At 47.8% G+C, this 12,703-nt stretch overlaps 2 protein-coding genes across 8 annotated transcripts in view; both read left to right on the forward strand.

Annotated features, from left to right (window-relative positions):
* LOC106970509 (cytochrome b-c1 complex subunit 2, mitochondrial) overlaps positions 1-12,703 on the forward strand; it is a 169,730-nt gene that overhangs the window by 133,143 nt on the left and 23,884 nt on the right. The gene's annotated exons all lie outside the window — the stretch shown is intronic.
* Positions 1-12,703, forward strand: part of VWA3A (von Willebrand factor A domain containing 3A) — a 67,266-nt gene that overhangs the window by 20,386 nt on the left and 34,177 nt on the right. For all 7 annotated transcript variants that reach the window (XM_053213611.1, XM_053213616.1, XM_053213617.1 and 4 more), the window contains 6 exons: positions 221-275; positions 6,115-6,213; positions 7,623-7,729; positions 10,808-10,933; positions 11,255-11,363; positions 11,597-11,662. In XM_053213611.1, the coding sequence (XP_053069586.1) occupies positions 221-275; positions 6,115-6,213; positions 7,623-7,729; positions 10,808-10,933; positions 11,255-11,363; positions 11,597-11,662 (562 nt within the window). The remainder of the gene's footprint in view (positions 1-220; positions 276-6,114; positions 6,214-7,622; positions 7,730-10,807; positions 10,934-11,254; positions 11,364-11,596; positions 11,663-12,703) is intronic.

Consider the following 12,703-nt stretch of genomic DNA (forward strand, 5'->3'; position numbering starts at 1 on the left):
ATCAGTCCACTGAGAACACGCTGCTGAAATGCCCTCGTTGGGCATTTATGATCCTCTCCAGGTGACTGGGAAGTCCCACCTGAGGAGACACAGATTTGAGAAGAGCAAGCAAGACATTACCCCAAAATCCCATCCACACCTTCTTCCCATGCATGTTAAGTGGCTGTTGCTCACTGATGAAGGTGACCTTGGGTGATGAGTCTTTCTGGTGTTTTGACAGAGCTATTGAACTCTATCAACAGAGAATCCAGTGGCTCACAGAAAGCAGCAGGAAGGTAAGAGACAAGGATCTCATTCTCCTCCCCTTTTTCCTCGGTCCATCTGTATTTGTCACAGTCCTTTCAGCTGCAAATGATAGGCCTCCAACTTAAACTGGCTTAAACTAAAAAAAGGAATTTCTCGACCTACATAAATGAAAAACCCAAACACAGCTGTATCCATGGGCTGAGATGATGTCATCTCTTTGTCACTGAGCTCTGCTTTCCTCTGGGTTTTATTCTTAGGAAGGCTCTCCCCAGCTTGGAAAAGTGGTCACCAGCAGCTCTAGGCTTACATGACACCAGCTGAAGTGACCCTCTGAAAAGGTCCTCACCTTCCTTTCCCACTGTGCCCTCCCAAGTCCTGGAATTGACTCTCTTCGGGCCAATTTAGACCATAGCCAGTTTAGATCACCATAGCCAAGGAGTGAGATATACTAACAGGTAGATCTGGAACTAGGGGGTGGGGGACGTGCAGGGAGACTGGGTACATACCCCCAAATCTCATAGACTGAGAAAGGGGGATAGATGGTTGCACGTGGAAACCCAGGGTGCTGTTACCAGAACAGAAAATGGATCCTGGGCAGGTGAAAACAACAGATGTTCCCCTAAGCCATTTAATCTCAGACCCACAGTGAAAGTCATGACTAAGGCTGATCATCTGGACATAACTTCTCTGAGAAGTTTGAATAAATGCTTTCCTCAGATCCAAAGGGTTGAAAAGTGATCCTGGGCAAATTAACCTTTGTTTTGCTTTCTTATTTGTGTCCGCCTATTTTCCTCCAGCTGATACATTACTGGCTCACCATTTGCTTCACCTTAGGTAATCCTCAGTTCTTGCTTTAACCCTGGGACAGGCACATGCTGAAATTCATGCTCCCTGCTCCCAACCCCCACCCCTACACAAGACCAGTAGGTGACAACATAGTGCTGAGGCTGCCTGTCACAGCTGATTCCCCGGTGTCATCTGTGTCTCAGATCCAGAACCTTCTTCACTCCCTTAGACTGGTCAGTGGATGTACGACTCCAGCTGTGGCATGCCCCCTCTGGTTGCACATGATAACACAGGCAGGAAAAACCCAGAGGGATGAAATCTTCACACACTCCAAAAACATCCGTTCAGGGAATGTTCTGCGTACTTACCCACCTCTATTACACCTGTCCTGGCACTTTTGACAAAGGAGGCAGGGATTGCTGGGCCTTTCTTTGCTCAACCCTTTTCTTTCTTTCTTTATTTTTATGTTTATTCATTAAAAAAATTTTTTTTTACATTTTATTTTGGAGAGAGCGAACGTAGGGGAGGGGCAGAAAGAGAGGGAGACAGAGGATCTGAAGCGGGCTCTATGTTGACAGCCTGGAGCCAGATGTGGGGCTCGAACTCACAAACCACGAGATCATGACCTGAGCCAAAGTCGGACACTTAACCAACTGAGCCACCCAGGTGCCCCTGTTCATTTTTGAGATAAAAAGAGTGAGCAGGGGAGGGGCAGAGAGAGAGAGAAAGAGAGAGAGAGAGAGAGAGGATCCGAAGTGGCATCTGTGCTGACAGCAGCGAGTATCGTGCTCAAACTCACGAACCGTGAGATCATGACCTGAGCCGAAGTTGGACGCTCAACTGACCAAGCCATCCAGGTGGCCCTGCTGTACCCTTTTCTGTTGGAGCTACAGAGGAACCATGAAACAAGCCCAGATTGGATCCCAGGGAAGCGATCACCCATAAACCAACTCGTGGGTCCTCTGGGTGCTGAGGCAGCCTGGGGTGCCGCACAGGCCATCACTGGGCCCACTTCCCAACTACTGTCAGCAAGGCCATAGGCAAGTGGCCTCACTCCTCTCGGTGTCTGTTTCCATATTTATGGAGGATATTATGGCTTATAAACTAGTGGCATAGTGGCAAATCTGGCCCACAGCCATGCTTTTCTTGGCCCACACAGTTTAAATATTTCCCGAGTTAGTTGCCAAGATTGAAAATCCTGATGTTTCATGTTTATGTCTGTTTTTTAGCCCTCGCTTGAAAAATGGGAATATCTAGCATCACCAGGCTCCAGTCCCCTCTTATGTACTTTTCCAGTTATTTCTATCGGAAAAACGTCTAGAATTCCAATGGCTAAGTGTAAGAGCATGAATGTTTTCAATAACAAATGCTCTAAGGGCAGTTCCTCAAATTTTAAAAGGAATAAAACTGGCCCTTGATTTGAGCTCCTTTCGGCCCCTGAGGATCGGTAATGTCCTGGGAGGCCTCAGACCTCATTTGGGTCCTGAATTCAGCAAATATTGGTTGGAAGACTACTACATATCAGGCACTGGTCCAGGATTAAGGATTAGAAACATGACCAATATGAAGGTCCCACCTTCGTGGAGATTATAGTCCAGTGCGAGAGGACAATGAATAATTTAGCAAATCATATGCAAGGTCAAGTTAGTGATAGTGCTTAAAGAAAAGTAAGCAGGGTAAGGGAATCGAGAGTAGGATAGAAGGAAGGCTGTTTTTCTTTTAAATGTTTATTTATTTATTTTTTGAGAGGAGGGGAGGAGGAGAGGGACAGAGAGAGGGAGACAGAAAATCCAAAGCAGCCTCCTCCTTGCCAGCATACAGCCCAACACGGGGCTTGAACTCATAAGCTGTGAGATCATGACCTGAGCTGAACTCAGACATTTAACCGACTGAGCAACCCAGGGGCCCCAAAGGGGGACTATTGAAATAGAAGGGTCAAAGAGAAGGCCTTTGAACAGGCAACTGACCTAAAGGAAATAAGGGCATTCCCATGTAGACATCTAGGCGAGAATGTTCCAGGCAGAGGAAACAGCAAATGCCCAGGCTCTAAGACAAGAACAAGCTTAGCATATTCTAGAAGCAGCAAGCAGGTCAGGGCAGCAAGCACAGAGTGAACAACATTGAGGAGAAGGGGAGGAGAGGAGGCTTAAATCAGGAATGTCCTTGCAGAGTTCAGATTTTATTCTACAGGTGAGGGTTTTAAGCAGGGGAGTGACATGATCTGACTTAAGTTTCAAAAAAGCCATTGTGCCTGCTTCATAAACTGACCATAGAGAACAAAGGTCAGGTCAGAGTGGTGGTGTCTTAGGCTCAAGCGCTCAGGTGGATGGAATGAGAAATGGTTGGACTCAGGGCGTGGCCTCAAGGTAGAGCCGGCAGGGCTGGTGGATCGCATGGGCTTGGGGCCAGCGGGGTGCGTGTCGAAGGCCGTTCACGAGAGGACCAGGTGTGAGGAGGAAAATCAAGAGGTCTTGGTTTCACCACATGGAGTCTGAGAGGCTTGCTGGACACCCAGGCAGAGACGCGAGCAGGCAGTCGGATGCAGAAGTTTGGAACTACAAGAGCTCTGCCTGCAGATGGGCACTGGATTATCATCAGTGTACCAATGGTATTCAAATCCCTGAGACACGGGAGATCACTTAGCGGCTGAGTGCAGAACTGTGGTTCTTAATGGGAGGGGGGGGTGATTTTGTCCCTCCACCCTCACCCCAGGGGACATTTGGCGTTGTCTGGAGAAATGTTTCATTGTCAAGACTGGGAGGGCAGCTTGCCAGGGAAGCTGCTAAACACCCTACAATGGTCTGGTCAGCTCCCCACAACAGAGGACTGTCCAGCTCAAAATGTTAACAGTTCAGGAGGTGCCTCAGTGGCTCATCTGGTTAAGCGTCCAACTCTTGATTTCTGCTCAGGTCATGATCTCACAGTTGGTGGGTTCAAGCCCCACATTGGGCTCTGTGCTGACAGCCCAGGGCCTGCTTGGGATTCTCTGACTCCCTCTCTCTCTCTCTTTCTGCCCCTTCCCCGTTGATCTTTGTCTCTCTCTCTTTCAAAATAAATAAATAAACATTTTTTAAAAAATGTCACTAGTTTGGGGTTTGACAAACCCTGGTGTAGGTAAGGAGGCTAAAGGATGATGGACCCCTAACCCTATGCTTCTCAAACTTATGGCAGCCAAATCCCTTTTGGTGGTGGTGGGGGCGGTGGGGGGATGTGGATTTTGTTAAAATGCAGACTCTAATTAGGCAAATCTAGGGTGAGACTTGAGATTTTACATCTAACAAGTTCCTAGGACAGTCCCGTAATTTAGACTTTGGGAGGAGAGGGTGGAGGGTAAGAAGGACTGGCCAGCAAGTGGAAGAAGAAACAGGAAAATGTGATGTCCTGAAAGACAAGTGTATTCATTAAGTGCTTCAACTTGTCATGTTCTTGACACAGCCAAATGGTGTCCTGTGCCCCTCAGAACTGGAGAAAGTTGAGAACTTACATTTGCCCATCGGGTCTGGTAAGAGTGAGCTCACTGATCACCTTGTCATGGGTGGCTTCAGGGGAGTGAGGAGGTGAGAGCCTAAACTGAGGGGGTGGCAGAGAAATGGGGGGTAAGGAAGCAACTCTAAAATAGGAAGCAGAGAAATGAGGTGGGGTAGCAGGAGGGAGAGGTAGGGTCCTGGAAGGTTTACTTCCTCTTTCAGATGGGCAACAGGACAGCCTATTTGTGTGGCGATGGAAATGGTGTGGTGATGGAACAGGAAGTCCAGGAGAAGGGATGGTTACGGTAGCAAAGTCCCTATTTGACCAAAGAAGAGCCAGTAATGGAAGCCACAGGGTTGGCCTTGGAGCTTTGGTAGTTGCCATAGATACATTGTAACAGGGGAAAAGCCTAAGTGTGTAGGCAAAGGTGGGCAGGCAGGCAAGGAAAGATTAAAAAATAAAACAAGGGCGCCTGGCTGGCTCATTCAGTGAAGCATGTGACACTTGATCTCAGGGTCAGGAGTTCAAGCCTCACATTGGGTGTGGAGATTACTTAAAACAATAAATAATATAAAAAATAACTTAAAACACAACCAAAACAAAACTCTGGTTCATTTTTCTTTTCTCAGTGAAATCGGAGGCAAAAATCACTTGCTGAGGGAGTGTAGAAAGGAAATGTTGGGATGTGAGAGATATAAAACACACCTCTCTGAGAGGAGAAGTTAATCAAGGAGGAAAATTGGGCGTGCAGGAAAGTGAGATTTCAGGCCAAAAGCATCAAATGGAACCCACTGCCCCTAGAGAACCAGCCGTTTTGCATGAATGAAAATCCCGGTTCATGATGCAGCCGTAACAAGATGAAGTCCCGGGCAGAGTCAAACCACGTTGACATATAGAATGTGAGAACCGCTAGAAACAGAATTAGAAACTCCCAGAAATACCATGGCAGCCGTGAGCTTGACACATCTACCTTTGATTGGTAGAGTGGGTGAAAAATAAATAAGGATCTAGAGAAATGGAACAAAATCAGCTGATGGAATTAGATATCCAACTTTGTATCTTACAAAGGATGCTTTCCTCTGGTCTCCAAATTGTCTTTAACGGACATGTGTTACTTTATAAGAGTGGACGTGAGGGAAAAAACCCTTGTGAAGAGGAGGCTGCCACAAAATAGGAGCAGATACGGGGTGCCTGGGGGGCTCGGCGGTTGAGCAGCCGACTTCAGCTCAGGTCATGACCTCACAGCTCGTGAGTTCGAGCCCCGCATCAGGCTATGTGCTCACAGCTCGAAGCCTGGATCCTGCTTCAGATTCTGTGTTTCCCTCTCTCTCTGCCCCTAACTCACTCACATTCTGTCTCTGTCTGTCTCAAAAATAAATAAACATTAAAAAAAAAAATTTTTTTTAAAGAAAGAAATAAGAACAGATACTGCCCAGATCTAAAGTCAGGACATCGAGTCTTGCTTTTTCCTCTGTAAAATGGACCTGCCTTCTGCTGCTTTTTGAGGTCGGGGGGTATGTTCCAATGTCTGCATCATGCAGAGATGCCCGGGAAGAGGCTTCAGAGAAGCACAGGGTTGTGCTGGTTATTTCCACATGCCCTCTTTGGTTTTAGGCATTTGGCCTCATCAAGGGAGCCAGAGTTGGCATCATCGTTGATGTGTCCGCCATTGGCAGTGGCTCTCAAAGAGAGGAGTTCCAAAATGACCTCCTGGTAAGTCTCTCTGGCACAGAGAAGTACCTGGAACCACCCCCATCACCCCCTCCCCGTTGTGAGCTTGCTCCTTGGATTCCCTTATAGCAACTGCAAAGGTTTCTGTGAAACCCAACCATGGAGTCCTTTTCAGTTCCAGTGTGAACTTCTAATATTCTTACCGCAGCAGTCCCTGCTAGCTAGACTTGTCCACAAGAGCCCCCGAGTTCCCCGGAAAGAGGATGGGAAGACTAATCACTTGGACTGACCCCAGCATAGCATAGCCCCAGTCTCCTGGTCTTTTCTGGACCCAAGAGCTATCCCATTTTCTTTGGCATTGTCCATAACAAAGAAGCTAAGAACTCCAGAGTTAGATGACTTGGGCTCAAGTCCCAGCCACATCTGCCACTTGGAGGCTGTGGACCTGCTACCTAATCTCCCTATGCCTAGGTTACCTCATCAGTAAAATACGATGATAACAGTGGCCACCTGACAGGGTTGCCCTGGGATGAAAGGGGCTCACCCAAGTTAAGTGCTCAGTACAAAGTCTGGCATGGAAAATAAAACCTCTGTAGCCTCTGTGAACTAATGTGGAGAGGCTATTTTCTTATGGGAACCCCTAGAATTTTGGAGGCAATAGTCAGTTTGAGGACTCTTAGGGTTCAACATGGACTTGTTGTCCACGCTTGTCCCCCGTTCCTGGTCTCAACGGATGTCAGGAAATAGCGCAGACCCCTTCATGACATGTCCTCAGGGCTGAGTTTCTAAAGATTCCCCAGGTGGGCTGGTCGAATATTAGCCATGGCAGGGGTCATGTTGGTGGCATACAGATGAAACTCTAACTAGCCAGGAAGAAGAGGAGAAGCTATCTTACTGTTGGGGATTCATCAGCGGCAGCTTGAGAGCATCAAACAGGCTGGCCTTGTGCCCATCGCATAGCCACCGTGTTTTGGCGAGAAGCCACTGCCCCCTGACCCCTGTTCCACCCCTCCCTGGGTGCCACAGTTAAGGGTCCAACCGTAGCGCATGCTGAGATGGGTAGCCGAGACGCTCACATCCCCTCCCCCCATAGTCCATGACCCAAGTGTGTGGCCACCCTGAGGAGCTGCTCCGGAAGACCACATCAGTCTGCAGTCACTGGGAGTGAGTCAGGACACAGCCTCTCAGGGTGGTGTGCCAATCTGTAGGCTGAGGCCGGCGCCCTGGCTCCACCACGCACACAGGCTGGGATGGGTCACCAGGGGCACTCATCCCACACTTCCTTGCGACTCAGTGGGCAGGAAGCAAATGTCAGCTTGGGGCCACTAAGCAACCCTGTCTCAGTACGGCTCACACCCCAACTGAGAGGGCCCAGCCCCGGCATGAGGAGTGAAGCCAGGCTCCATGTGGCCCACGGCTCCAGGAGCCAATGATGTCCCTTTGTCTGCCAGAGCCTCATTGATGAGCAGCTGAGCCACAAGGAGAAGCTGTATGTCCTGTCCTTCGGCACCAGCACCAGCGCCCTCTGGCCAGACCCGGTGGAAGTCAGCCCCTCCACGTGAGTATCTACCCGACCTTGGCCAGAATGTTTGCTTCTTCATTTTCCTCTCTATGTGGTAGTGTCTTTCGGAAATGAGCACAGTGCAAACCCAAGACCCCAACAGGTCAGTGAGTACAAAGAGTCAACTCACAGAGCAGAAGCGCAGGGACCAGTAACCTTTGGAAAAGTGGCCAGCGTCGTGAGCAATCCACAAAATGAAAAGACAAGACAACCACAAGGTGCCATTTTTCTCTAGCCAACTAGCAAAGATAGTTTTGTTATTTTTAAGATAATACGTGTTCATTTTAAAAAATTCAAACAGCATGGAGGCGCCTGGGTGGCTCATTCAGTTGAATGTCCAACTTCGGCTCAGGTCATGATTTCAGTTTGTGGGTTCATGCCCCGCTTCGGGCTCTGCACTGACAGCTCAGAGCCTAGAGCCTGCTTCAGGTTTTGTTGTCTCCCTCTCTCTCTGCCCCTCCCCTGCTTGTGCGGTCTCTCTCTCTCTCTCTCAAAAATAAACATTTAAAGAAATTCAAACAGCATGAAAGGATAAATAATAGAGTCTCTCTCACCTCCCAGTAACTGTTTCCTCTACCTACTTCCACGCATACACGCATCAGTGTGCTTATTCAAACAGGAGTGCGTTGCACTGTCTTGCACTTTGACTTTGCACTTAACCTTGCATAGCATTCTCTCTCAGTACACACAGATCTACCTTATTCTTTTTAATATTATTTATTTAATGTTATTATTTTTTTATTTATTTTTGAGAGAGATAATGAGAGTGTGTGAACACGTGCGAGCAGGGAAGGGGCAAAGAGAGAGGAAGAGAGAGAATCCCAAGCAGACTCTGCACTCACAGCGTGGAGCCAGACGTGGGGCTTGATCTCACAGACCACGAGATCATGACCTGAGCTGAAATCAGGAGTCGCACGCTTAACCAACTGAGCCATCCAGGATCTCCCAACCTTACTCTTTTTTAATGGCTACATTAGTATACCACTGTAAATGTACTATGATTTAACTAGTCCTTTATTTGGAAGCTTCTAGTTTGGGGTTTTGGAGGGAAGCATAGAGGGGGAAGAAGGAAGATGTGTAAGAATTTCTACTTACTTATGGCAGTAAATAAAAATGTCTTTTCCATGAAGAGAAAATCCTTGATCACCTACCACATGTTAGGTGCGATGCTAAGCGCTTAGCATAAGCTATCTTACTTAATACTTAGGGCCAGCACTTGGAATAGGATTCTTATCTCCATTTTGCCAGTGAAAAAACTGGGACTCATGTTAGGGCACGTGCCCAAAGTGGCAGAGCCAGGATTGGCTGCCAAAGCCCAGAGCAGGTGACCTTGACCAGTCCTTCAACTGTCTTCAGCAGAGAGAGGTCAGAGACACCTATCCCTCACTGAACTCTCGTGAACATGAAATGAGGGCACTCAATGAATGAGAGTGTTTTTTTTGCTGTGGTTCCCACTCCAGTTAGACCCCACCTATGGGATGTTAGATCTGAAAGTCACCATGAGGTTATAGGCAAGAGCTTCTCAACTGCAGTCATTGCTGGATGACCCTGGTGATTTTTGTCACATCTCTGCCATGTGTACTATTTTAAAACATCGATTCTACATGGATTATTGAAGGAAACTATCAGTACCATAATCACGAAGCCCGTATCACTTGCCGTAATTAGGATGCAGCCATAACAATAAATACAATGAAAGCAAACAAAACAATGATATTAAATTCTAACTTGAAGCCTATCGGCCAGAGAAGGCAGTAGGCCTAGGATTTGCTTTCCCTTTGTTTATATTTTTTTTTAAGTTTACTTATTTATTTTGAGGGAGAGAGAGAAAGAGAGGGAATCCCAAACAGGCTCCACACTGTCAGTGCTTAACCCGATGCAGGGACTTGAACTCACGAACTGTGAGATCCGAAATCAAGAGTTGGATGCTCAACCAACTGAGCCACCCAGGTGCCTCTTTCCCTTTGTTTAAAAGGGAGACTCAACACTTAGCACAATGAAAGACAGGCTTACTAGCTCTGAGCTGAAGTTTTTTATTTTATTTTTGTTTTTCTTATTTTTCTTTCTTTACTTTTTTGGTCAAAGAGAAACGGAAAGAGCAGAACTCTCTCACTGGTACCGTGTGAGGTATTTAATGGAGAAAGCACTGCTTCACATCTTCTTCCCTCTTAGGGCCGGAGTGTATCCCAGTCCACGTGAGATGTGGCCACACAGCCACGGTGCCTCCTTTTGGAGTGCTCCTGGGGTCAGGGCATTCACTCTGCACTTGGAGTGGGGTTTGTGTGGCAGGATCGAGGAGCAGAGGAGCAGGAACTTAGCCCAGACCCCCTGATGGGCAGAGTCGCTTGAACCTCAGGTTCTAGAGTCAGGCCTGGCTTGATATCCCAGTGTTGCCAGTTGCTTACAGTATCACCTTGGGCAAGTCCTGACTGGGTCTTCTCATCTATAAAATTGGAATGAAGGTATCCACCTCAAGAATTATTGTTAGTCTGGGCACTTGGAGGCCGCAGTTGGTTAAGCATCCGACTCCTGATCTCGGCTCAGATCATGATCTCACAGTTCATGAGTTCAAGCTGCACATCAGACTCTGCGCTGATGGTGCAGAGCCTGCTTGGGATTCTGTCTCTCTCTCCCCCTCTCTCTGCCCCTCCCCTGCTTGTGTGCTTGCTCTGTCTCTCTCTCTCTCTCTCTTTCAAAAAATAAATGAATGAATAAATAAATAAATGTTAAAAATTTATTTTTATTTATTTTTAATTTTTTTTGTTTATTTATTTTTGAAAGAAAGACAGAGCGTTAGCAGGGGAGGGGCAGAGAGAGAAGGAGACATGGAATCTGAAGCAGGCTCCAAGCCCTGAGCTGTCAATACAGAGCCCGACGCGGGGCTTGAACCCACGAGCCGTGAGATCATGACCTGAGCTGAAGTCAGATGCTTAACCGACTGAGCCACCCAGGCACCCTAAACTTAAAAAATTTAAAAAAAGAAAAGAATTATTGTTAGTCTGAAATGAGCTTGTGTTTGTGCTGAGCCTGGCACCCCAAAAGTGTATTGTGTTTAGGTGTCTATTGTCTACACAGCCTCCAGGAACTCAAGCTCTGGGTGAAGAAGCTCCAGCCTGATGGGGGCAGCAATCTGCTACAAGCCCTGAGGAAAATCTTCACCCTGAAGGGACTGAATTCTCTGGTGACCATAATGGGCAGCTGGTAGGTCTCCTTTCCTACGTGGGTAACAGACCACATCAAGGGGGCTGGAGAACCAATCCATTGTTAGAGGAAAGACCATCAAGCATGACTCTTCACATACGCTTGAGAGAAGGATTTCGTTCACAGGCCATCTGTCCACAGGTGTCAGGGCAGGGGGCAGCCAGGGCAGGCCAGGCCTGCAGTCCACTCCTCCCCACACGTTCCCCAGGTGACCTGGAACACACGTGGTCAGTTCGATTTGGTAGATGTTCCCGTTTTCTCTGGATGGTCCTCAAAGTGATTTGACCTGGGGCACCCCGTTTTCTTCTGTCTTCTCCCCAGCCCAGATCAGCCTTCTGAAATTCTGTCCAACTACATCCAACAGTCCACTGTGGGACGGGACCTCATCACCCACATCATCACCTACAAATGCAACGATCAGGTGCCCCCTGTAAGTACTGGGATTCTCCAGTGTTTCCCTTGGATTGGCCATAGGGAGCTAGCTGGGCCAGCGTTGGGGGCTCCGTGCATGGACAGGGACCCCCTCCCAAACTACGGACCAGAACACAACTCTCTTTGTACCTAATTCTCCCTTTGGGCGGTTGGGAGGCTCAGTCAAGGAGAAGGCTTGTCAAACTACTGGCATTGCCCTATGGAGAGCTGACCCTGTCTCCCTCCCTACAGGCTGTCCTAAAGAACCTTGCAGAAGCTCTTGGGGGCTACTACCACTGCTATAGCACAGAGACGGAGGTAAGCCCTTCTGTCAACACGCGGTGTCCCTCTCCTCCCTCCCTGCCTGGCTCCAAGGCTGTTTCTGGGGGATCTGTACTTGCTTCCCTCCGCCACCACCATGCTCAGTATAATCCGGTTAAGATGAATATGTGGGAATAGCAGGGACAGCATGAAGTCACAGGAGATCCTTTGCTCAGCATGCGCGATGAGTTGATTGTGCACCAGTGTGCCTAGAGGCCTTTTAAAGCCTTGCTGGTAGAATCCCGGATCTCTATCCAGTTGACAACAACGTGGGCCCCACCCCACCTCTGCTCCCATCAAAGCTGTGAGTCTGAAATAGTTGTCTCAGGTCTTTCTCCAAGTACATCCCTGCTACTGCAGGGTCAACTGTGAGTGAGCCATCAGTTCTGTACCAATCCATCTGTTGGTGCCACCTGTGTCCACAATGGAGGTAACAATTAGCAAATGTGTATGAAGCCATTTGGTGGATTGAAAATCCAACTGTCTGTTCAGCTAACAGGCTGTGTCTTGCCTGTAACCATGAATGGCCATAAGCAAACGAATATTTGCATCTCACAGTGTTCGAGTGTCGCCATGTCTAGCATTTAACACCAAGGAGCCAAGGTCAGGCAACATTTTCCTTGGGTAACACCCCTTCTGTTTATGTCATTTCTGTCATTTCCCAGACTCTGTTTGTTGAGGCCATGGACTACAGGGGCTAGGACGGTACAGTAAATGAATGAAACTGGCTGATTTAAGAAATCTTTTATCTTGGGGCGCCTGGCTAGCTCAGTTGGCGGAGCATGTGACTCTTGATCGGAGGGTTGTGAGTTCAAGTCCCATGTTGGGTGTAGAGATTACTTAAAAATAAAATCTTAAAAAAAAAATAGAGGGGTGCCTGGGTAGCTCAATCGGTTAAGTGTCCAACTCTTGATTTTGACTCAGGTCATGATCTCACAGTTTGTCAGATCAAGCCCTGTGTCAGGCGCTTGCACTCTCTAAACAAACAAATAAACAAACAAACTTAAAAATAAATTCCTTTATCTTAAAACCTGTAGC

The sequence above is a fragment of the Acinonyx jubatus genome, chromosome E3 (genome assembly GCF_027475565.1).
Source record: "Acinonyx jubatus isolate Ajub_Pintada_27869175 chromosome E3, VMU_Ajub_asm_v1.0, whole genome shotgun sequence".
Classification (NCBI taxonomy): domain Eukaryota; kingdom Metazoa; phylum Chordata; class Mammalia; order Carnivora; family Felidae; genus Acinonyx; species Acinonyx jubatus.